This window comes from Myxocyprinus asiaticus, chromosome 4 (genome assembly GCF_019703515.2).
Source record: "Myxocyprinus asiaticus isolate MX2 ecotype Aquarium Trade chromosome 4, UBuf_Myxa_2, whole genome shotgun sequence".
Lineage (NCBI taxonomy): Eukaryota > Metazoa > Chordata > Actinopteri > Cypriniformes > Catostomidae > Myxocyprinus > Myxocyprinus asiaticus.
The window spans coordinates 22467803-22492500 of record NC_059347.1 but is presented as its reverse complement, the minus strand read 5'-3'; the positions used below and the strand labels follow the sequence as shown (position 1 = coordinate 22492500).

Genomic DNA, 24698 nt, shown 5'->3' with positions numbered 1-24698 from the left:
GAGAGTAGTATACCTAAAAGCATGGGTAAAAGAAGTGGAAAGATTGTTCCATGGTGGACAGATGAATGTACTAATGGAGTAAAAGAATGAAACAAATCATTCAAAGAACGAAGAAGAAATTTGAATTCAAAGAATGCAATAGAATATCAACGATAGAAAGCAATAGTTTGAAGTACCATAAAAACAGCTAAAAGAAACCACTGGAGAGCTTATTCGAAGGGAAACGAGATGTATGGGGTATGCTGAAGAAAGAGCCTTTGCCAAAGTACATACTCTGTATAATTATAATGAGTATATATCAGAATGGACAGCTCTCATTAGCCAATATACAGATATTTTTAAACCAATGTATTCAACAGATGCAATGGATGTAGAGTTTACTATTCATGAGTTGAAACTAGCCATGAGTAGATGCAAAAATACAGCTCAGTGAGAAGACAGGATTAGTTATAAAATGATCAAACATATGTCAGAAAAATCATTAATAACTGTATTAAATCTCTTTAACAGAATATGGAATGAGGGACAGTTTCCGATCAGTTGGAGACAATCTATTATTATACATTTTGTACAGCCTGGTAAGGATCCATCAAATCCAAATAGTTATAGAGCGACAGCACTGACATCAAATCTTTGCAAATTAATGGAGAAAATGATTGTAAATAGATTGACATTCTAGAATGTAGGGGATTACTTGATCATAGTCAGTGTGGATTTAGAAAGGGCAGATCAACAACAGATGCTTTATTAAAATTAAGTAATGAAATAGAAAAGGCTGTGGTAAACAAAGAAAAAGTTGCTGCAATATTTTTTGATATTGAAAAAGCTTATGACACTGTGTGAAAAGAGGGTCTACTTATTAAGTTATGTGAGGTGTGAGTGGTAGAACATTGTGACGAGGAGGATGGCACGCCCGGCCCCCAATCAAGCTAATTAGCCGAGGAGAGGGATCAATGCAGCCGGATGCGGCAGTTTGGGAGGGAGAGAGCTACAGGCAGCTGCCATGTGTGCATTTGTGTTTGTGTTTTTTTTTTAATCAAATATTACTTTGACTGTTCAGCCGGTTCCCGCCTCCTCCTTTCCCATTTAACCCCTGTTACAAACATATAATTGGATTTGACAGTTCTTAGCTAAAAGATCTTTTTAAGTTAAAGTGTGTTCTTCCCTGTCATCAACATATGAGGTTGGTTGTGGTGTACCACAAGGTTGCGTCATCAGCCCTCTATTGTTTAATATTATGATCAACGATGTCTTTCATTGGAGCAGCATTATACACAGATGACGGGACTGTTTGGAAAAGAGGAACAAATATTGGTTATGTAGTATCTGCAGTATTAAGGCATTAAGAATAGACACATAGCAGTAAATGTATTGGAAAACTGCTGGGAATATCAAAAAACACAAAGCAATGGATTTGGATGGAACATTAACAAAGAGGAAGAAGAATATAAGATATTAAATATTAATATAGAGCGCTCAGTAACAATGGGAGTCGTTATACCCAGCAACTAATATAGATGCAAAACTAGTTGGAAACAGAGAAATGTATGATGGGAATATATGCAAGTATGTGGAGAGATGCATAAGTAACTATTACAACGCAGCTTTACAGATATTTACTGATGGATCTAAAGATCCAGATACATCACATACATGGATTGGAGTGTTTACACCAGAATTTCAGACATGTATTAGTAAGAGATTATCAGATGGATCATCAGAATATTCTGTAGAACTAGTTGCTTTAATTGTGGGAAGTGGGTACAAGAGGAACGTCCAGATAGAGTAATCATATGCACAGATTCTTTAGCAGCCATGAGTAGTCTGAATGCAATGCAAACCATGAGAGAAAATTTAATAATTTGAGGTTTATATGTTACTATTGGCATTAGATAGAATGGGAATAAGGGTTAATTTTTGTTGGATACCAGCACATACAGGAGTAAATGGGAATGAGGAGGTGGACCGGCTTTCCAAGAAGGCTGTTAGAAAAAGAATAGAAGATATACACATTTCTATGGGCAGAGGAGAAGTCAAATCAATAATTATGAAATTAGGGATCAAAGAATTTCAAAAGAGATGGGATACAAGTCAAAGGGGAAGACATTATTATAGGATCCAACCATCTGTAAGTAGAGTACCAGGTAATGTAGGATGGTACAGGAAGGAGGAGCTGATAATTTCTAGGTTAAGACTCAGACATACAGGTCTGAATGCTGATTTATTACCGAGAGATAAACACAAAACGGGTCAATGTAATTACTGTAAAGTAATGAGAACAGTGGAGCATATTACTATGCAGTGCAGACAATTTACAGAGGAAAGGAAGATACTAGTTAATAAATTGTGTAATATAGAAGAAGGGACAGTTTCCTTGGAATGGTCATTGGGAGGCGGATTGGAAAATGTTAATGTTATTAGAGCTATTATGGCATTTTTAGAAAATACTAGGATTAATGAGCGTATATGATTTAGTATCAGAGTATGCAAGGCAAAATAAACATAGAAAATGGAATAATAAATATCAATATACACACACCCAGGATGATGAGGTCTGGGAAATGGGGCTGAACAGCCTAGATCTCTCATGAAGGGTGTTTATTATTATTATTATTATTATTATTATTATTATTATTATTATTATTATTGGTGATGAGACAGAATACATGCCCATGCTAATTGCACTAAGTAAAGTAGGTGGCGGTATACAGCAATAGGATGTTATGTGCCATTCAAACCAAAGAAGAAGAAGAACTGACCGGACACACTTGTTCACACGTTACATACAGTTAGTTTATTTACACGTTTGAATGTTTTTAATTAAGAAAACACAAGAGACTTGAGTTGTCGCTTATGCCAGCCATGGTGGTGTTCTTTTAAACCAGCTCAAGTTTTGGCGAAGATTTGTATTTATTATTTCATACAGAAAATCAGCTCATGTGGTCACGACATCAGCAATGTTGACCTATGATTGCAAACTCGTAAGAGATTTACCACAGAATCGAACTGAATCAAGGTAAAATGCACGTATTTACTTGATATGCTGAATATATTTTCCATGCTGGGTTCTTCGCTATTGTAAAAGCAGAATATATTCAGTGCTGTCCAAAAGAAGACTGAGACCAGTGAAAATGTTTCTAATTAGAATTTTTCCACTGAAAATGATCATGTCAGCATAACAATTTTAGTTAAAAGTTGAAGTGCAAAACACCCCTTTTGCTTTAATGACAGCATGCACTCGAGCTGACATGGGCTTCACAAGTTTGATCCATATTATCCAGCATGACTTGAGAATGTTTCAAAGTGTGCTTCAGTGGAAGCAAAAATATTTGACCTTTTACAAATGATTTAACACAGCTAATATCTCAAAATTGTTACATGTGATCAGTGACTTAGAAATAATGCAGAATGTGAAATATTTCTTATTTATTTTACATCACAACTAATTTAACATTTTTAAAAATCCTAAAACTGTTTATTTCCAGGTTAACATTTTATTTTGAATCACACATTTTAAGTGTGGTCTCACACTTTTGCACCCCACTGTATACAGTAACAGCAAATATTTTTTATTATTCATGAATAAAGGTATTGAGGAACCAGAGCATCATGCAGTGTGTCAAACTGCCCATCACTGTGAAAGCAGAGATCAACCTGCTGCTGGTGGCTGTGACAGCTCTTGCACTTGTGACCAGACTGTATGGCATAAACTTTCCAAAAGCTGTAGTGTAAGTGTTTATTTAGCTAACATATATATATTAACACACACAGTTGAAGTCAGAAGTTTACATACACTTAGGTTGAAGTCATTAAAACCCATTTTTTAACCACTCCACAGATTCAATATTAGCAAACTATAGTTTTGGCAAGTCGTTTAGGACATCTACTTTGTGCATGACACAAGTAATGTTTCCAACAATTGTTTACAGACAGACTGTTTCACTTTAAATTTACTATATCACAATTCCAGTGGGTCAGAAGTTTACATACACTAAGTTAACTGTGCCTTTAAGCAGCTTGGAAAATTGCAGAAAATGATGTCAAGCCTTTAGGCAATTAGCCAGTTAGCTTCTGATAGGTGGTGTACTGAATTAGAGGTGCACCTGTGGATGTATTTTAAGGCCTACCTTCAAACTCAGTGCCTCTTTGCTTGACATCATGGGAAAATCAAAAGAAATCAGCCAAGACCTCAGAAAAAAACATTGTGGGCCTCCACAAGTCTGGTTTATCCTTGGGAGCAATTTCCAAATGCCTGAAGGTAACACATTCATCTGTACAAATAATAGTACGCAAGTATAAACACCATGGAACCACACAGCCATCATAACGCTCAGGAAGGAGATGCATTCTGTAGTTGAATGTAGTTTGGTGCAAAAAGTGCAAATCAATCCCAGAACAACAGCAAAAGACCTTGTGAAGATGCTGGAGGAAACAGGTAGACAAGTATCTATATCCACAGTAAAACAAGTCCTATATCAATATAACCTGAAAGGCTGCTCAGCAAGAAAGAAGCCACTGCTCCAAAACCACCATAAAAAGCCAGACTGCAGTTTGCAAGTAGACATGGGGACAAAGATCTTACTTTTTGGTGAAATGTCCTCTGGTCTGATGAAACAAAAATGTAGCTGTTTGGTCATAATGACCATTGTTATGTTTGAAGGAAAAAGGGTGAGGCTTGCAAGCCGAAGAACACCATCCAAACTGTGAAGCATGGGGGTGGCAGTATCATGTTGTGGGGGTGCTTTGCTGCAGGAGGGACTGGTGCACTTCACAAAATAGATGGCATCATGAGGAAGGAAAATTATGTGGATATATTGAAGCAGTTAAAGCTCGGTTGCAAATCGGTCTTCCAAATGGACAATGACCCCAAGCATACCTCAGAGTTGTGGCAAAATGGCTTAAGGACAACAAAGTCAAGGTATTGGAGTGGCCATCAGAAAGCCCTGACCTCAATCTGATAGAAAATTTGTGTGCAGAACTGAAAAAGCAGGTGCGAGCAAGGAGGCCTACAATCCTGACTCAGTTACACCAGTTCTGTCTGGAGGAATGGGCCAAAATTCCAGCAACTTATTGTGAGAAGCTTGTGGAAGGCTACCCAAAATGTTTGACCCAAGTTAAACAATTTAAAGGCAATGCTACCAAATACTAACAAAGTGTATGTAAACTTCTGATCCACTGGGAATGTGATGAAAGAAAAAAAAAGCTAAAATAAATTATTCTCTCTACTATTATTCTGACATTTCAATTTTTTTTTATTATCCCCTTTTTCTCCCAATTTGGAATGCCCAATTCCCACTACTTAGTAAGTCCTTGTGGTGGCGCATTTACTCACCTCAACCCAGGTGGTGGAGGACAAGTCTTAGTTGCCTCCACTTCTGAGACTGCCAATCCGCGCATCTCATCACGTGACTCGTGCATGACACCGCGGAGACTCTGCATGTGGAGGCTCACGCTACTTTTGACCTAGTAAGTAGTGGTAATTGGGCATTCCACATTGGGGAGAAAAGGGTCTAACCCCCCCCACACACACACACACACAATCCACACAACCATCCACACAACTGCCCCTCACTGGATGTTTTTTGTTTTTGGCACCATTCTGAGTAAATTCTAGAGACTGATTTGTGTGAAAATCGCAGGAGATCAGCAGTTACAGAAATACTCAAACCAGCCCATCTGGCACCAACAATCATCCATGTGATTATCTAATCAGCCAATCGTGTGGCAGCAGTGCATAAAATCATGCAGAAACAGGTCAGGAGCTTCAGTTAATGTTCACATCAACCATCAGAATGGGGAAAAAATGTGATCTTAGTGATTTGGACCGTGGCATGATTGTTGGTGCCAGATGGGCTGTATTTCTGAGTATTTCTGTAACTACTGATCTTCTGGGATTTTCATGCACAACAGTCTCTAGAATTTACTCCGAATGGTGCCAAAAACAAAAAACATCCAGTGAGCGGCAGTTCTGTGGATGGAAATGCCTTGTTAATGAGTGAGGTCGACAGAGAATGGCCAGACTGGTTTGAACTGACAGAGTCTACAGTAACTCAGATAACCGCTCTGCACAATTGTGGTGAGAAGAATATCATCTCAGAATGCTATTCTGAGATGCGGGTTGGCGCTGTTTTGGCAGCACGAGGGGGACCTACACAATATTAGGCAGGTGGTTTTAATGTTGTGGCTGATCGGAGTATATGTGTGTGTGTGTGTGTGTGTGTATATATATATATACTATATTGCCAAAAGTATTCGCTCACCCATCCAAATAATTGAATTCAGGTGTTCCAATCACTTCCAGGGCCACAGGTGTATAAAATGAAGCACCTAGGCATGTAGACTGCTTCTACAAACATTTGTGAAAGAATGGGCCGCTCTCAGGAGCTCAGTGAATTCCAGCGTGGTACTGTGATAGGATGCCACCTGTGCAACAAGTCCAGTCATGAAATTTCCTCGCTACTAAATATTCCACAGTCAACTGTCAGTGGTATTATAACAAAGTGGAAGCGATTGGGAATGACAGCAACTCAGCCACGAAGTGGTAGGCCACGTAAAATGACAGAGCGGGGTCAGCGGATGCTGAGGCGCTTAGTGCACAGAGGTCGCCAACTTTCTGCAGAGTCAATCGCTACAGACCTCCAAAGTTCATGTGGCCTTCAGATTAGCTCAAGAACAGTGCGTAGAGAGCTTCATGGAATGGGTTTCCATGGCCGAGCAGCTGCATCCAAGCCATACATCACCAAGTGCAATGCAAAGCGTTGGATGCAGTGGTGTAAAGCACGCCGCCACTGGACTCTAGATCAGTGGAGATGCGTTCTCTGGAGTGACGAATCACGCTTCTCCATCTGGCAATCTGATGGACGAGTCTGGGTTTGGCGGTTGCCAGGAGAACGGTACTTGTCTGACAGCATTGTGCCAACTGTGAAGTTTGGTGGAGGGGGGTTCATGGTGTGGGGTTGTTTTTCAGGAGCTGGGCTTGGCCCCTTAGTTCCAGTGAAAGGAACTCTGAATGCTTCAGCATACCAAGAGATTTTGGACAATTCCATGCTCCCAACTTTGTGGGAACAGTTTGGGGATGGCCCCTTCCTGTTCCAACATGACTGCGCACCAGTGCACAAAGCAAGGTCCATAAAGACATGGATGAGCGAGTTTGGTGTGGAAGAACTTGACTGGCCTGCACAGAGTCCTGACCTCAACCCAATAGAGCACCTTTGGGATGAATTAGAGCGAAGACTGCGAGCCAGGCCTTCTCGTCCAACATCAGTATCTGATCTCACAAATGCGCTTCTGGAAGAATGGTCAAAAATTCCCATAAACACACTCCTAAACCTTGTGGAAAGCCTTCCCAGAAGAGTTGAAGCTGTTATAGCTGCAAAGGGTGGGCCGACATCATATTAAACCCTATGGATTAAGAATGGGATGTCACTTAAGTTCATATGCGTCTAAAGGCAGATGAGCGAATACTTTTGGCAATATAGTGTGTATATATATATATATATATATATATATATATATATATATATAAAATGTTTAAAAAAGTGAAAATGTGAAACGTTTATTTATTTGTGAATAAAAAAATATTCCAATCTTTTGTGCGACAGGTTTGATGAGGTCTATTATGGGCAGTTCCTATCTCTATACATGAAACAAGTGTTTTTCATTGATGAGAGCGGTCCACCTTTTGGCCACATGATATTAGCTTTAGGAGGTGAGAAATTTTACAAATAAAATTATATTTTCAAAGCAAATTGCATAAATTGCATTTACAAATGCTTTTTATTTGTCTGTGCAGCCTATTTAGGTGGGTTCGATGGCAACTTTGTTTGGAATAGAATTGGAGCAGGTGGTCAACTTAAACACAAAGTTATTATTACAAATTATCACATCCTTTATTAATTGATTTCATCCTATAAATAATTTTTTTTGCGTCCATTGCAGAATACCCCAGTAATGTTCCTGTTTGGAGTCTTCGGGCAATACCGGCCCTTGCTGGCTCATTTTGTTTGCCACTTTGTTATCTTCTGGTAGTAGAACTCGGATATACACACTTCACAGCATTAGGGGCCTCCGTGCTCCTCCTCATGGGTAACTATATATTTTAGCATGTCAGTTTTAATTCATTCTCAAAGGACAGTTTTTGCTGCCTCTGAATTACATGAAATGTGAAGTAACTGAATTCAGATGTTCCTGTTAAATGCTTTCATTTTGTTTTTTACAGAAAATTCCTTGATTGTGCAATCACGCTTCATGCTGCTGGAGTCTGTATTAATCTTTTTCTTGCTGCTAGCTGTGCTTTCCTACCTGCGTTTCCACAAAGCACACAAGTGAGACTTATAGGCTAACACCTGCGTTTTCAGTCTCTCAAACTCCTGTGACTATAAAGTGATCTTTGCCATTATTTTAAAGTTATAAGTGTGCCATGTGCTCTCTCTCTTCTTTTAGTTCATCATTTAGATGGTTTTGGCTCGTGATCTCTGGGGTCAGTTGTGCATTTGGAATTGGGTATGTACAGTATTAAAAAAAAGTTTATTTTTCCAACACATTATTTTTGTCCCAGCACATTGCATTAAGTTCAAGCGCAACATAAACCGAAAATTAACAAGTTCACCAATTCATATAGTCCTGAAGCGCATTTAGGTATACGTATTTGGCGTGCTGTTCAAAACAGAGGGGCTCAAGTACGGGACTGGTCTTGAGCTCTGAGAGTCCTCATTGTTTCTTTTATTTGCCTTTTTTTTTTCCAGAGTAAAGTACATGGGTATGTTTACATATTTTTTACTGCTGGGCATGGCAGCTGTACACACCTGGCAACTTATTGGAGATCGAACAGTAAGCAATGTGAGTAGTACTTCCTAAACCTCCAGTGAAGTAGTTCCAAATTCCAGTGGATTGTACAACACTTAGAGGATTTTATGACTGTAAATATGTACTATGTCTCTGTATGAAGGGCAAAGTAGCAGTTCAAGTTTTGGTTCGCTTCCTGGCCCTTGTGGTGATACCTGTCATTTTGTACCTTGGATTTTTCTACGTCCATCTTACCCTGCTGTACCGCAGCGGACCCCATGACCAAATAATGAGCAGTGCTTTTCAAGCAAGCCTAGAGGTACATCTGTTTATTCTATTACCATACATAAATATACAGTTACTCTTTTCCTGCTTGCTTTGTGCCAGAAGAACATTATTCAAGTATATCCGTTTTAATTCACTGTAGTAAATCTTACTATGAATTGTGGAGAGGGAATATTTGTGTGTTTTTATGATCTGACTGCTTTATAATCCAATTTCTCTTATAAAGGGTGGTCTTGCCAGGATCACTCAGGGCCAGCCTTTGGAGGTAGCTTTTGGCTCCCAGGTTACTCTCCGCACTATGTCCAGCAAACCTGTTCCATGTTGGCTCCACTCCCACAAGGCTAACTACCCAATCAGGTGAGTCATCAGCAATCTGCAGCCTGTCATGAAGCTGTGGGTTCAAGGAGCTGTAATTGTAAATGTCACAGTTTCATGAGATCTCTGCTGTTTATCTATGCTTGAAGGTATGAAAATGGGCGTGGTAGCTCCCACCAACAGCAGGTGACCTGCTATCCTTTCAAAGACGTCAACAATTGGTGGATTATTAAAGACCCTGGGAGGTATTTATATCTCATATTTTTGAAACATTAAAGCTGAAGTTTGTAATTTCTTTGCCACTTGAGTCGCCAAATGGAATTGCAAAAATAATTGTTCTCAAACAGGTTTCCTGAACACTCATAACAGATAGTCCCTCTCCAAACTCACGCCATTGGATGAGTCAATGTTGCTGGGACGCTTAAACGAACAGAGTAATGTTTTGCCACTGTGTTCACACTTTTTTGGCAAAATCAACCTAAAAATGGCTTGCAATTGTCTCTGCATATCAAAGGGGCTACACAAAAAAAATTATTTAATGGTTAAATATAACAGAAAAGATTAAGTACTTTCTACATTAAATAAGATAAAGTGTTAAATTGAAAATAAACGTTATGTAAATTCTACATCTGTACTCAATTCAAACGTAAACAATGTATGTTCTACTTTATAAGTAAATATTATTTATGATTGTTTGTTATCTTTACAATGCGTCATCATGTATCAATCCTAAAGTAGAAAACCTTGTCGTAATAATCTGCTAATTTGTGTAAATTTCACAGGCAAAAAAATTTGAACTTTTTGCAGCTGGTGTTCCCAGCATACACCGGGCTTAAATAATTAATGAGCTTGCATGGTTTAACTGTTTGAAAGTTGATTTATAACCTTTTTATTGTTGATTTTGTTTTTACGTTTGGGTCAGGCCATCTCAAATGATCCAGTGCTCGACCATTTTTAAATTTCCTCTCTTTTTATTTATTTTTTTTTTTTTATATTGGTATTGCAAAACCCAGTTTATTTATTTTTATTTTACTTGGTTTAACCATGAAGGACCGCCCTGAGCCGAGATATTGTGGTTTCCGTAAACCACTGTATAACCAAAATTTGTCATGTGCCATGACACAAAGATCGCCGTCGTGGTTAAACCAAGTAAAATTTAAATTAAAAACTGGTGGTTTTGCAATACCAATACATAGAGGTAATCACTCAAAAAAAAAAAAAAATGGTCACGCAACCAACTTTACAATTATTGGACCACTTGAGATGGACTAACCCATTTGGTAACTTTTTGTTTTGTGAAGTCTAAAGTTCATTTTCTACTCAGAATGATCTGTTTATGATAAAAAAAATTAAAATTATAATCTGTTGATTGTTACTGTGATCATGTTTTGTGCACCTAGTGTTCAGGGGCCGGTTATAGACTGGTGTTACATATTAATTGTGTAAAAATGCGGTCATAACTATTCCATGTTGCCATGGAAAATAACTGTCAGCTGAGCCAGTGGGGGCTTCATTTGAGGGTTGAAAGGGGCTTGAGTTGAGACTTTGTAGAAGATTTGACTTCTATAATGGTAACACAATTCCTTAAGTTTTTTTTTTAATTGTTATTATATTTGGGTTAAAATCACTACATTTGTTCATTACAATTAATTTTGAAGCACTGTATTCCTCTAAGCAAATATTTTCAGCGAATGAAAACTGTTGAGCGTCGACTGTCTGCTATTTTTTTAAGCTGTTCAGCGTCTTACTTTTCCCAAAATGCAATGCGAATTACTGTCTTACTAAAAACAAATGTGAGCTTGTTTCATGCAACAGGCTTTCTATGGCGTCTTTAGCTAGTCAGACTAATTGTAAGTTAATGGCTATGATTATGCAACTGGCCTCAGGTCTGCATGTGCAGCTCTAAGTCTTGTTTCTACCGCCAGTGATGCAAGGTGATGTTGTCTAATAGACTACATAGTGTGTATCAAGCTTCCCTGTGGAAGGCCTCTATGTGTCATGTGGTACGTGACTAAGTCGTTAAAAAAAGCAATGAAAGGCTAGTACATTTTTAAAAGCATGGCTTAATTCAGTGCCACATTGCTTGAGTAAAATGTACAAACAAAGAGTGAGTAAAATTGACTTGAAACAGAACTGGCAAAGTAAACTTTACTTGATAATTTCTAATTAAAGTCACCAATAATTGTGCATAGCCTTTACTAAAAAATATGGTCTGTTAAATTTACTAGCAATTTCTGTATGGAAATTGTTTCCTAGGTTTGTTTAAGTAAACCCTACTCCAATTTTTTTCAGAGTATTTGTTTGTTTGATCAATGCCCCCCGCATATTGAGAAAGCGGTTTTGAAAACAATGTTTAGTTTTGCAATTCCATTTAGTGGCACTAGTGGAACAGAAAACACACTTCATCTTTAAGCTTGGATATGGGAAAGTATTTGAACATTGAAAATAATTACACATTTCAGCTTTTAAGATAATAATGTGAAGTTGACTTACATTTGTTTCATAAATATTTAACATTAATTGTATTATATTTGAAATTTTGAACCTCAGGCACAGTCTAGTGGTGAACAGCCCTCCTAGACCTGTCCGACATGGCGATATTATTCAGCTGTTACATGGAATGACATCTCGCTACCTAAACACGTAATAAAATAAAATAATATATATTTAATATTACAAGTTTTGAGAATTTATACTGCTGAGAGATTTAAATCTTTTAGCAGCTCTGAGTAAATGAATTTTTATATCCTGGTGGTAGCAATAACCTGACTGTGCTTTGCTTTCAAGACATGATGTTGCAGCCCCCATGAGTCCTCACTCGCAGGAAGTGTCTGGTTACATAGACTTTAATGTATCTATGCCAGCACAGAATCTATGGAGAGTGGTAAGACTTCTGTCCCACAGGTCTATAAACACATTTTCTCCATTTTAAACCACTCTAAAAATTAGCTTTACAATACATTGTTCATTGCACTCCAGGACATAGTGAACAGGGAGTCTGATAGAGAGATCTGGAAGACGATTTTATCAGAAGTACGACTAGTCCATGTCAACTCTTCAGCTGTTCTGAAGGTTTGTGTAGGATTACAGTGTGTACAAATAATATATTGGGATAACATTAATATATAGTACATATCGATAGTGTTATGTGAATCATTTCCTTCCTTAAAGACAGTTATTTATATCTTAACTGCTCTGTAATGTTTTGCAGCTCAGTGGAGTTTCTCTTCCAGAATGGGGTTTCAGACAGCTGGAGGTGGTTGGAGACAAAATGTATAAAGGGTACCAGCAGAGCGGCATATGGAATGTGGAGGAGCACCGCTATGGCAGAAGTACGAGAACATCTGTATAGTTCTAATGTTGCTTATGCCGCCTTGTTGTATTAAATTAAACATATTTGCAGGTCAGGAACAGAGGGAAAGGGAGTTGGAGCTGAAGTCACCTACCCACAGTGACATCACCAGAAACCTCACTTTCATGGCCAAATTTCTTGAGCTGCAGGTGAATATTAAATAATAAACATGGTCTTACGTTGATCACTAAATCTAGAAAAGCCATTCAGAGCCTGTTGAAAATGAATACACTTCATTTATGTTTGAGTAACAGTGGAAGATGCTGACAGTAAAGAATGAAGAGTCCGAGCACAAATATAGTTCATCGCCTCTCGAATGGATCACCATGGACACCAACATTGCATACTGGCTTCATCCTTCAAGTAATGTACGTCTGTATAATTCTTTGTTTTTCCTTTTTTGTTTTTACTGTGATTGTAAAAGTAATCAATAATTATTTATTCTTATACAGGCACAAATTCAGTTGATAGGGAATATTGTAACTTGGACCATTGCAAACCTTGCGCTGGTTGTATACGGTCTACTGTTTGTAACCTACCTACTAAGACGACGAAGGAAAATTGAGGACATTCCTGAAGGTAGGTGCTTGTGGGAACTGATCCTTTCCTTGAAGTCAGAACAATACAAATGTTGATCCTACCTCTGTTTTACATTTCAGTTAATAAGAAATAGCTTGACATACAGAGAATCTGCTTATTAGACACTATGGGCAAATTGGAATTAAAATGGATTTTTACATTTTCTGAAGGAAGTGTGAGCTTGTCCACGCAAAACCCGGCACCACAATGCTAGAGTGTTGCTATGTGGTCCAAATAATTTTTCTAGCATGTTGCTATGCAGTTTCTAGGGGGTTCTGAATTTGTCTCTATGATACTCTGGTTCCTATATATGGTGCGGGTCCCTCCTTCAATGTAAGTCTGGATAGTTTTTTTATTTTTTATTTACCCGTTTTGTTTTGCAGCCAGACGAAATTCTTACATATTGTAGAAAACGTAAAAACACTCTCCACCTCAGACCTTAATTTTAGGTATCATTCGTGTCTGTCGCACAAATTGTGCTCAAACGAGTTACTGTAGTGATGCTTGCTTTATAAAGCACTGCTAATGAACAGTTTTCTGTTTTGTTTTTTTAGACTCTTGGGAAAAGCTGGTTCTGGCTGGTGTAGTTTGCTTTGGAGGCTGGGCAGTTAATTACCTGCCATTCTTCCTAATGGAGAAGACTCTGTTTCTGTATCACTATCTTCCAGCACTCACTTTCAAGATCTTGCAGATACCTATAGTTGTAGAGCACCTGTACACCCATGTATTGAGGTAAGACAAAAATTGTATATTCCATCAGTTTGTAACAGTGTCCTTTAAGTAATTGTAGAAATTCCCATCGCTTAAATTATCTACATGTATCTTGTAACATACCTTGCACTTCATTATAAAATATTTGGATTCAATACATCAATTCAAACCAGTATGTTTGTCTGTAATATAATGGGATAGTTCATCCAAAAATGAAAATTCTCTCATTATTCACTCACCCTCATGATATCCCAGATGTGTATGACTTTCTTTCTTCACCAGAACACATTTGAAGAAAAATATCTTAGTTCAGTAGGTCCTTAAAATGCAAGTGAATGGAGATTTCTCTTTTGAAGCTCAAAAAAAGTCAGCATAAACGTCATCTATATGACTCCAGCAGTTAAATTAATGTCTTGTAAACCGATACGATCACTTTTGGTGTGAAAAAAGATCAATATTTAAGTACTTTTTAACCATAAACTGCTTCACGAGAGGATAGAGTTCAAGCAGTCTCTCGTGTGAAGTGTTGCCGTGCCATGATACAGATGTAATCTCACGTTCTCCACTCGGTTCACTCACGTGCCAGTTCTCACGTGTTTCAAATGCCAACGCGATTACATCACACGCATGTACTGCTGCAGAACGGAAGCATGATTTAGAGTTAAAAAAGTATTTAAATATTGATCTTTTTCACACCAAAAGTGTCGCTTTAGAAGACTTTAATTTAACAGCTGGTGTCGTATGGATGACGCTTATGGAGCTTCAAACGAGAAATCTCCATTGACTTGCATTAAGGACCTACTGAGCTAAGAAAATTTTTTACATTTTAAAGTTAAATGCATCAATATTTTTCACTTTGAGAGCAAAATTAAGAGGCTAGATCTATGAAAAACTTGGTGCTCTTGTAAACAATTTTGTGCTCTAGTAGTAATTTAATCATAAATGGTGATGAGATGGCAAAAAAGTCAAACCCACAAAGCATGGTAAACGAGACGGAGTTTAATGCAGTTCACAAGTAGTCAAAACACAAAATTGACTAGAGCACACATTTGAGCCAGGGCTCGACATTAAGCATTGTCACGTGCTTGTCCTCCAAACAAGTAAATTGGTCATTCACTTGTCCGAGTAAAAAAGTAACTTGTCCGGAGAGAAAAATGGACATTTAAGTTACATGCTCAAGAAACATGTCAAAGTTTATGTTGTATATTTTTCTAAAATTATGACCGATGCCCAACCTAATAGTGTACCTATGCAATCAACTAAATTCTCTGCGACAGAAATGTAAACTGCACTGGGTAGGGGAGGAGACTATTGTCATATGATAATTATTTTATGTATGGTAGTCAATTAAAGAAAAGTCTCCATCACCACCATTTATTGCAGAGGTGCTCACACTTCTATAGAATATGATCTACTTTTTCATCATGTTATTGCAGCAAGATCTACCATGTACAATAAAGGCTATACATTATCACAATACCAAACATTCTGTAGTCGGTAGTGAAATTGGATGATTCCCAATACCAGCTTCAAAACCACAACAAATGATAACACTAATATGTTAATTATGGAAGAATGGTTTCAAGTTCTTAAGTAATTATTCAAGACTAGTAAACAGTCAGTAATAAAATAACAATAAAAAACAGCAATGAATAGAAATAGATTAAGAATAATACAACAAATGCATGCGCATCTCCTTTCCTCCTCGACAGACTCGTCAACTTGCACCACACACACACACACATGTCAGAGAGAAGCGAGGCGAGGGGGTCTGACGTAAGTGGGTATGTGTGTGTGAGTTAAAGCAGTGTTTCTAAACTGGTGGGTCACAGGTCTATACGGACTGGGTTGCGGACAGCAGGGAAAGAACAATGCCATGGTTCTCCCATTGAACATATTTTGGCGGCCGCCCAAGTGATAGCCTATTTAGGACTGCCGAGGCAGATTTAATGATAATCTCGCAATCAGCTAAAGGCTTCTCATCTGCACTTTCGCACGAGTGTAACGGAACGAGCTCGCGATCATGATCTGCTCTTCTCTCTGACGCGCGCGTGCAACAACCGGGCTTCCCTTGATATTGCAGAGCGCAGACCTCAAAACTGATGTGACCAATTTCAATTCTAGTGAGACTTTTCTAGTTTAAAGCGTTACGGAGGAAGTCGAGTCGAACCTCTCAAACAGTAGGCAGTCCTGACAAGCCAAACAGCACTGAGGAGGAAAAGAGCAACACTGTGTTATGCACTAATTTTTTTTCATTATACATCATCACCTTTACAAAACTGTTTAACGATTTTACATGAGTAAAAAAAACTGTTATATTTTGACAAAATGTTATAGTTTCATATGAAATAATCTAAAGGTAGAATCTATTAGACCTCATTTTGTATCAACAGTGGCAGGTGTAGTTAAAGTTTCAGCTATTTATTTTTTCATAAATACTGTAACTTATTATTATTACTATTATTTAAGACTAGCTACACTGACCTAACCATGGTAATGAGGAGCCTTTCCTTCTGTGTAATATGTATGTTCTGTTTGAATGATGCTTGAAATTAGGAAACAAACGAGATAAAAATGGGCTTCAATTTAAAAAAAAAGAGGGGAGAGAAAACTTCCTGTCGCTTATGTTGTTGACATCAATGTCACTTGATGCATGTCCTTGTAATTGAAAACCATGAACAAAACTATGCAACATAAAAGGAAATGCGACCCAGGATACATTAAATACAGATTACGTTTTTACTATGATGGGTCGCCACTTGATTTCCAATGTAAAATCTGGTCCTGAAGCAAAACCAGTTGTGAACCACTGAGTTAAAGGTACAGGCAGGAGCAGTCTGGCTGCACTGTCATGCATCTACATCTAAAACATGCATCTAATTATTAATAATCATAGGACATTACTTTAAAAGCTCACACAGTTGATGTTATTTTTCATTTAGTAGTTAATTTAACATGCTATGCTAACATGTAAACTAACATGCTTTAGTTATATAGCATGTTATTAGTTGCATGCTATTTTTTTTATCATGTTTATAATTCGGTTTATTATTATAATTCTGTTAGCTTTCTTTTTCTATTTATTTTCAAAAGGGAGACTTTTTTCTTACGCATACTTCCATAAAAAAAAAAAAAAATGGTTTCAAATTTCAATTATAGTAAAGCGTTTGTTCAACCCTACTGTGTTTACCTGAATACCTCACCAAGACGGGCATTTTGGTGGAATTTTGAAATGTATTTGACCATTCAGGCGCATTAGCGCAAGCATTTTCGTAACACGCATGTTCAGCACCCATACACATACGCCACCTGTCAATCAAACAGGGCGCAGCTGTTACTAGATCTCTAGCAAATTATACAATCAGTGCTCTGGATTACTTTCGACAGCAGAATAAGAATATGAACTTTCTAATGAGTGACACAGGCCTAGGGTATCCCAAATATAGCCGGTCATTTTTATTTTTTTTATTGACGTTTTAATCAGTCTGATTGTCCGGTCAGGCAAGTAAAATTCTCTTTCACTTGCATCTTTAAAAATCCACTTGTCCCGGACAAGCGTTCATGTCGAGGCCCATCAAAGAAATGAAGCAAAAGTGGTTACCTGTGTTGTACTTGCTCCTCAGGTGCTGAAAATTGTTACGTTGTCAGAGCCGCTGGTAATAACATTAACATTAGATAATTAGCTAAAGTTAGTTGACTAGATATAAGGTTACATACGTTATACATTGTTTTCATGACAAGCCGCCGGATAGGTCAGCCGACCTAAGTGAGGAGACTGACAGGTCACGTTAACGTTACCTCACTTAGCTAATGTTAGATTAACGTTATATTAATGATAACTTCTGCAGGGCTGACTGACTGGGAGTGAGTGATGCTTTGCTGAAGCAATGGTGCAAAACACAATGTTAGAGATATTTTATGTTATTCTGAGAAGTGTAAAAATATTTTCGGTTCATTGAGACTGTGGCGAGTAGGGGTGTAACGATCCATCGATCTGGATCGATGCATCGATCCAATGGCCCACGATCCAATGTTGTCGATTCAATATCGATATAAATTTTTTTTTTTAAGATGCACCTTTATTTTAATACTCTCATGTCAGCCATGTCTGTACGCATTTCCGTCAGGCGATGAAGCAACCTTATTACATTCATTTGACTTTATGAGCGCTAAATACGCTTTTCATGTGGGACACGGATGTGTGCGGAGTCTGTGGCTGTGTCTTGTTTGGAAGGCTTCATGCTGCGTCCTTTGAAGGCTGCAGTATACCAAGTATGCTCCTTTAAACAAGCCTCATCTAAACGAGACAGCCTTCGTAGGACAAACGGAAACGTAATGTAACATGGTTGCTATGACAGCACGCCACTCTTTAACAAGCACCAGCGCTTTGAGTGAGAAGGGAACAAAAAGTTCCTTTAGAAGGGAATGTATGAGGTACATTTTAGAAGAGTTATAATGATGTAAAGAGAAAAGAATATAGATTTTACAGGTGTACTTTTAGTCTAATACTTTATTTGAATTATATATTAATATAATTATACATATTATATGCTCTGCACCATCTGCTGAGGTACTTCAACTTGGGAATTAACATTCCTTGCCTTTGAACATCATATTTATGGGCAAATTGGCATAATTTTTTTTTTAGACATTTCCGTTGAAGCAAAGAATTGTGGGTTATGAGTGCCCCGAAGGATACACCTCATGCATCCTCCGAATTCCCGTGAAAGAAGGTTGCCTTGGAAGGCTGCATTCGAAGTGTCCTACTCGCTTTTATGAAACGAGACAGCCTCGATGACGTATGCAGCCGACATATGCGACCTCCGGAGGACGCAGACTTTCAAACGAGACACAGCCTTTGAAGCCAAATTGTGCTCCGCTATCTGTGTGGTGTGTGCACGCGTCAACCGGGCTTCCTGCGAAATGCAAGCTCCCTTGATAGGATCCGGGTGAGCGCATCAATCGGGCGTTCCTTAAAATGCGAGCTCTCCTGACAAATGCAGAGCGGCTCACATGCATGATTAATTCGTGCTTCTATCGATATCATTGCGCATGTGACCCATTTGAAATTTACATGAGAATTTGCTTTTTTAAAGCACCATGGAGCAGTTCAACCATGTGTAGCATCTTGGCAACGGCGACATTCTGAACAGCACTAACGAGGGAAAGAGAAACACCTGCTCAGCTCCAGCATCAGTTATAAGACTTTACACATCAACACACTTACTAACATTCATCCCAGTTAACTGTAACAGAATTTTTTGTTACAGCTGTGGAAGTTGTAGCCAAGAAAACCACGGATAGCACAGATAGTTGGAAACAAGTCATGGGTATGTAAGTACTTTGAATTGGACTAAACTGAAAAATGAGCTTTAATCAAATGATTGATCACTTGTGTGTGACTTTATTTTTTATATTATTTATCTGTATAATTTTTTTCAACAGTACCTTATTTTGTTGTAGATGTCCCAATGTGGATACTAAATTTGCACTTTCAGAGAGCTGAATAAAATAATCAAATTATAAAAATAACCAAATTATATTTTGGTTGCATTTGAGGGCAATAAAAAGAAAAAAATTAATTGACTGTGTAAAATAGGCACATAATATCGGAATATCGATTGCAGGCCCCTGAATCAAATCGTATCGCGGCAAACTTTGAAGTGTTGGCAAAGAGAATCGATTCAAGATCGTATCATGATGAAACATCCGATTTACACCCTTAGTGGCGAGCCACAGTCTAGGTAATTAATGGGAAACACTGTGACGAAAGAAAGTCATACACACCTGGGATATCATGAGGGTGAGTAAATGATGAGAGAATTTTTTTGGAGGGGTGAATTGTCCCTTTAAATCACCTCTCCTTGCTCACATGTTGATATGATGTTGTTTCTCAGATCCCCTTCTCAACAGAAAGCCTTTGCTGGTGTTATTTTGGCAGTGCTTTGTTCAATATATGTGTCCTACCACAACTTAAGTCCTCTCACTTATGGTCAGCCAGCGTTAACTTCAAATGAGCTCGCTGCACTGCGGTGGAGAGAGAGCTGGGATATTCTTCTACGAAGACGCTGACATGGAAATGTCCCTCTTGTTTCTGTAAGAAAGGGACCTTCTATCCTTATATGATGAAATAAAAGCTAACTCAAAACCTTTGGTAGTTGGGAGTTCCAGAGAACTGTGAAACACAATTCCTAGCATCTTGTGCCCAAACATTTGACAAAAATGTGATAAATTCTCTACAATGAGAACTCATGCTGCTTATAAATCGAAAAACAAAAATGGACTGTTATGCACTATTTTAGTGCTCAATTTATCATGCTGTTATGTTTACACATTATTCCTTTTATATGGCAGTTTTATTGTATTATTGTTTTAGGGACTTGTGAAACTAATAAAACTAATAACATGTTGCATTACTTTGCAATTGTTTTTATTAATCCTTGCACAACACTAATCAATGAAACTTGAACTTAAAAAAATATGAAATACATTTTCTGCTATGTTGATTGTTATCTATTCCATATTGTAGGATTCGAGTTAAGTATATATTGGTCTTTTTACTGTGATAACCACTAGGAAACAGATCAGTGATTCATCACAACTCTTCACTTATGATCAATTGACAACCAGTAGTGTCCCTTTCCCTTTAAGGATGTTTGATGCCACAGGTTACTGTCCGGAATATTTGTAGGTGTCACTCAGAGTTGAGTGAAGCGAGAGTTTTCAGCTGGCTTTGTCAGTGATCGTGCCACAGTTGTTTCTCCTGAGCTTCACACTCGCTCTGCTCTCTCCAGCTCCTCGTGGGCCCTTTGGCCATAGTGCTGGTGGCACATTAACACACAATGACTTTAGCACATGCATCTTGTTTTGTTTATGCTTTATGCACATCTTATATTTGTTTTATGCTTTAACATCTAGCTTAGGGACATAGTGTGTGACAGATTTCTGAATAGATAAGTTAGCCACCTGTTGCAAACTAATATGAGCTTTTTGTAACTTTAAAAAGTTTATTGTTTAAGCTATTGTTGTTAACACTTGTGAATAAGGCTAATATTTATGGTGGTAGTATTTTGATACTGTTGTACTAAGCACAAAAGCTTTTCAAGCTCTATCAGGCAAGTCTAAACCAATTAACTATGGAACCAATTGTTTGAAGTCCATTAACTCATTTTAAGTAACTTGCCTCATGCACTGCATCTCACACCTCAATTGTCCTAAGATGTCCAAGTGTAGTTTTAGCAGTTGTGATGGTGGCTTTTCATGTGATTGTTTATTTAAAAACCTTTCTTTAGTGGATCCAAAGTAACAAATGCCTGACCATGTTCTACCAAAAAAAAAAAAAAAAAAATTGCAGTTTTTAACATTTTATAACATTTCAAACAAAAAAGTTATCGCAGTATTTAACATTTACAGTTATCATTATTTGCATCATTCAACATTCATAACACAATTTTTGTTCCTGGTTAGTAAGTGTTATTTCCTAATTGCTTATGCCTCAAAAGTATAGAAAATGGTTATTTTTCCCCACAAACTTTGCTTTTGTGACCAGGACAGTGATATTTTGAAATGTACCTATTTCCAATGAGAAAACGGGAGAATTTGTGTCTTTTCGTTTACATAATTCAGAAAAAAACAACATATGAATCCAAATTAACATGTATTTACACTAAAGTTATACAAAAATGACTACAACAGATTTAGAAGTGAGTAGTTTTTTGAGATTTACGATTATACTGTAAATCACTTTCACGAATCAGCCCCCAAATGTAGTCTCCCATCATGTTCTCATTATACTGTCCTTGGTAGCTGCGTTCAAAGTCCAGTATATCCTGATGGAAGCGCTCGCCTTGCTCCTCCGAGTACGCTCCCATGTTCTCCTTGAATTTATCAAGATGAGCAGCAAGGTTATGGACTCTGAGGGACATCCTAAAGCCCATTGTGTCACCAGAGTCTCAACCAGCTCCACATAGTTTTCGACCTTGTGATTGCCCAGAAGCCCCGAACCACTGCAACAAATCTGTTCCAAGCTGCTTTCTCCTTACTAGTGATCTTCTTGGGGAATTCATTGCACTCCAGGATCTTCTTTATCTGTGGTCCGACGAAGACACCGGCTTTGACCTTTGCCTCAGACAGCTTAGGGAAGAAGTCTTGAAGGTACTTGAAGGCTGACGAATCCTTATCTGGAGCTCTGACAAATTGTTTCATAAGGTCCAATTTGATGTGCAGTGGTGGCATCAGCACTTTCCGGGGGTCCACCAGTGGCTCCCACTTGACGTTGTTCCTCCCCACAGAGAACTCGGTCCGCTGTAGCCAGTCCCGCCTGTGGTAGTGCGCCTTGGTGTCCCTACTGTCCCAAAGGCAAAGATAGCAGGGAAACTTGGTAAAACCGCCTTGGAGACCCATCAGTAATGCCATCATTTTGAAGTCTCCTATGACCTCCCAGCTGTACTCATCATACTTCAAGGTGTCCAGCAAGATCTTGATATGTATCCACTTAGGCAGCTGGAACTAAACTGAACTGGTGGGCTTAAGGCCCCTGTATTTATACTATATTTATATTACTGGAAAGTTCTAGAAGTTACTCCAAGTTTACTCAGCACTGAATTTATCTGGAATGTTCTGGAAAATAATGTTCACAAAAGCAATGTTTGTGGTGAATAATAGCCCTTTTCTATACTTTTGAGGCATAAGCAATTAGGAAATAACACTTCCTATTACCCAGGAACCAAAAATAAAAAAATTGTGTAATCACTGTCCACTTTAAAATGGATAGTTCACCCAGCTGAAAATTCCTTCATTATTTACTCTCCCTCATCCATGCAACACAAGATGTTATAGGCTGAATGTTAGGGTCACCATTCACTATCATTGTATGGAAAAAGGTGCAATGAAAGTAAATGGTGACTGAGGCTAACATAGACCTTATTCACTCTTTTTAATGGGACTGACAATGAGGCTGTGAGGGATAAACTTACCATCTCTTCAATGGCACGAACGGTATAAAGCTCCTAGATCACATATGATTTTCCACTACTCATGTTGTCTGGAGATTTTTTTGTCTGCTGAATGTTCTTGGACAGATATTTTATCAATGTTTTGTCCGCGTAACAATCCAAAAACACTTAAAACTGCAGTACTGTAAGTCTATCCCTCACAGCCTCGTTGTCATTCCTGTTAAAAATCAAAGATGGCGCTAGCATGAATAAGGTTATGTCTAACTTTGAGTTAAATAGAACAAAGAAAGTCATATGGGTTTGGAAACAGATGGGTTAGAAAATAATGACAGAATTAAAATTTTGTTAAACTATCCCTTAAAAAAAAAAAAAAAAAATTGAAAGATTTTTCCTTGAATATTTTGAGTATATGATATACATTATTTTACACACATGCTGTTTCTCTGTATGATAGTATTGCTCGTATCTTCTTCCCGCAAAAGGTCTGCTTGTTTCTGGTGGATGTGTAATAATATTCTCCCACTTTTGTTCAGCATCTGCTTTTCCAAAAGACATTCAAGTCAATTGATTCAATAGATTAGGAATTTCCATGACCATTTCAAACATGTGCTTTGGCATCGTCTACATTTTCATATCACTTTTTCTTTTACTTATATCCTGCTTGAACCTCATGGATAGTGATAAGGTTGTCTAACTGGAAGAGCAAGGCCTCTGCCAACCTGGCAAGAGCTGTGATGAATTCTATTGCATTTTTGTGGACAGACCTGTCCAAAAACAAGAGGGCCAAGTGTAAATACCGGTGTATCAATTACAGCAAAAAACAAGCAGAGCAGCAGTTTTTTTCATCAAAGTCTGAAGTAGATGTAACCTGAACTTCCTGTCTGGTATTCTGGATAGTTTTTGTCTGCTCTTTCTGTCTATCATCCTCAGCCACCACCAGCTGCTCAAGTTCTCTCTCACAGTTTGGGTGGCTCAGACACACTCTCAACTGACCACTTTGCTCCCTCATTAAAAGAAAGGCAGAAAACAGAAGCCGACACCTTTATGAATTTTGCTAGGGCTGTATGTATGTGCAGTGGCCTCAGAAATTCTAAGGACACTTAATTCTCATTTAAAATGGTCAGACTGTCATTGAATTAGAAACAAAATATAAAACCAAGTGGCATCTACAAACAAATTATGTTAGACCTTTTCTCTGAAAAGTTAGAGTTGGGTTTCTGTGGGACTCTTATTAACTTAAATGAAATTAACACAATATACCCAGTGTGTGAATGTCATGTGCGACTCTTGCAAGACTTTTGGCAACTGGTGGTAACATTCTAGACATGATTGTGAACAGTGATGTGTACAGCGACAAAGAGACTACATATGACAAGATTTATAGGGTAAAAAGAGTTACAATTTGGTCTGTTTCTTACTCAAAACTGATCATATCGGTTTAGAAGACATGGATTAAATCATGTATGGATTCATTTAAAACTGCTTTTCTGTCCTTTTTGGAGCTTGAAAGTGTTGGACCCCACTAACTTGCATTGTATAGACAGAAACACCTTATATCTCAATCAAAATATCTTTGTTTGGCAGAAAGAAAGTAATTCAAGTTTGAGATGGCATAAAGGTGAGCAAATGAGAAAATGATACTTTTTAGGTGAAATATTCCTTTAAGTATGGCTTAAGTGTCCAAATACTTTTTGGTGCCATTGTGTGTGTGTGTGATA

At 38.0% G+C, this 24698-nt stretch overlaps 1 protein-coding gene across 2 annotated transcripts; it reads left to right on the top strand.

The window, feature by feature from the left end:
- The first annotated feature begins 2748 nt into the window (after nt 1-2748).
- LOC127436928 (protein O-mannosyl-transferase 1) lies at nt 2749-20439 on the top strand. 2 transcript variants are annotated; one of them, XM_051691460.1, is made up of 20 exons: nt 2749-3016; nt 3589-3728; nt 7602-7708; nt 7793-7843; nt 7939-8085; nt 8219-8324; nt 8443-8502; nt 8745-8838; nt 8948-9103; nt 9296-9426; nt 9534-9629; nt 11935-12027; nt 12172-12268; nt 12364-12456; nt 12596-12716; nt 12788-12885; nt 12991-13104; nt 13189-13315; nt 13870-14047; nt 19924-20439. In XM_051691460.1, exons 2-20 carry the CDS (start codon nt 3610-3612, stop codon nt 20096-20098), a joined length of 2163 nt encoding a protein of 720 aa, XP_051547420.1. In that variant the 5' UTR covers nt 2749-3016; nt 3589-3609; the 3' UTR covers nt 20099-20439. The 2 variants fall into 2 exon arrangements, with proteins under 2 accessions (XP_051547420.1, XP_051547427.1); XM_051691467.1 differs by lacking the exon at nt 2749-3016 and adding an exon at nt 5304-5466 and having other exon boundaries at nt 3609-3728.
- Nucleotides 20440-24698: the final 4259 nt, after the last annotated feature.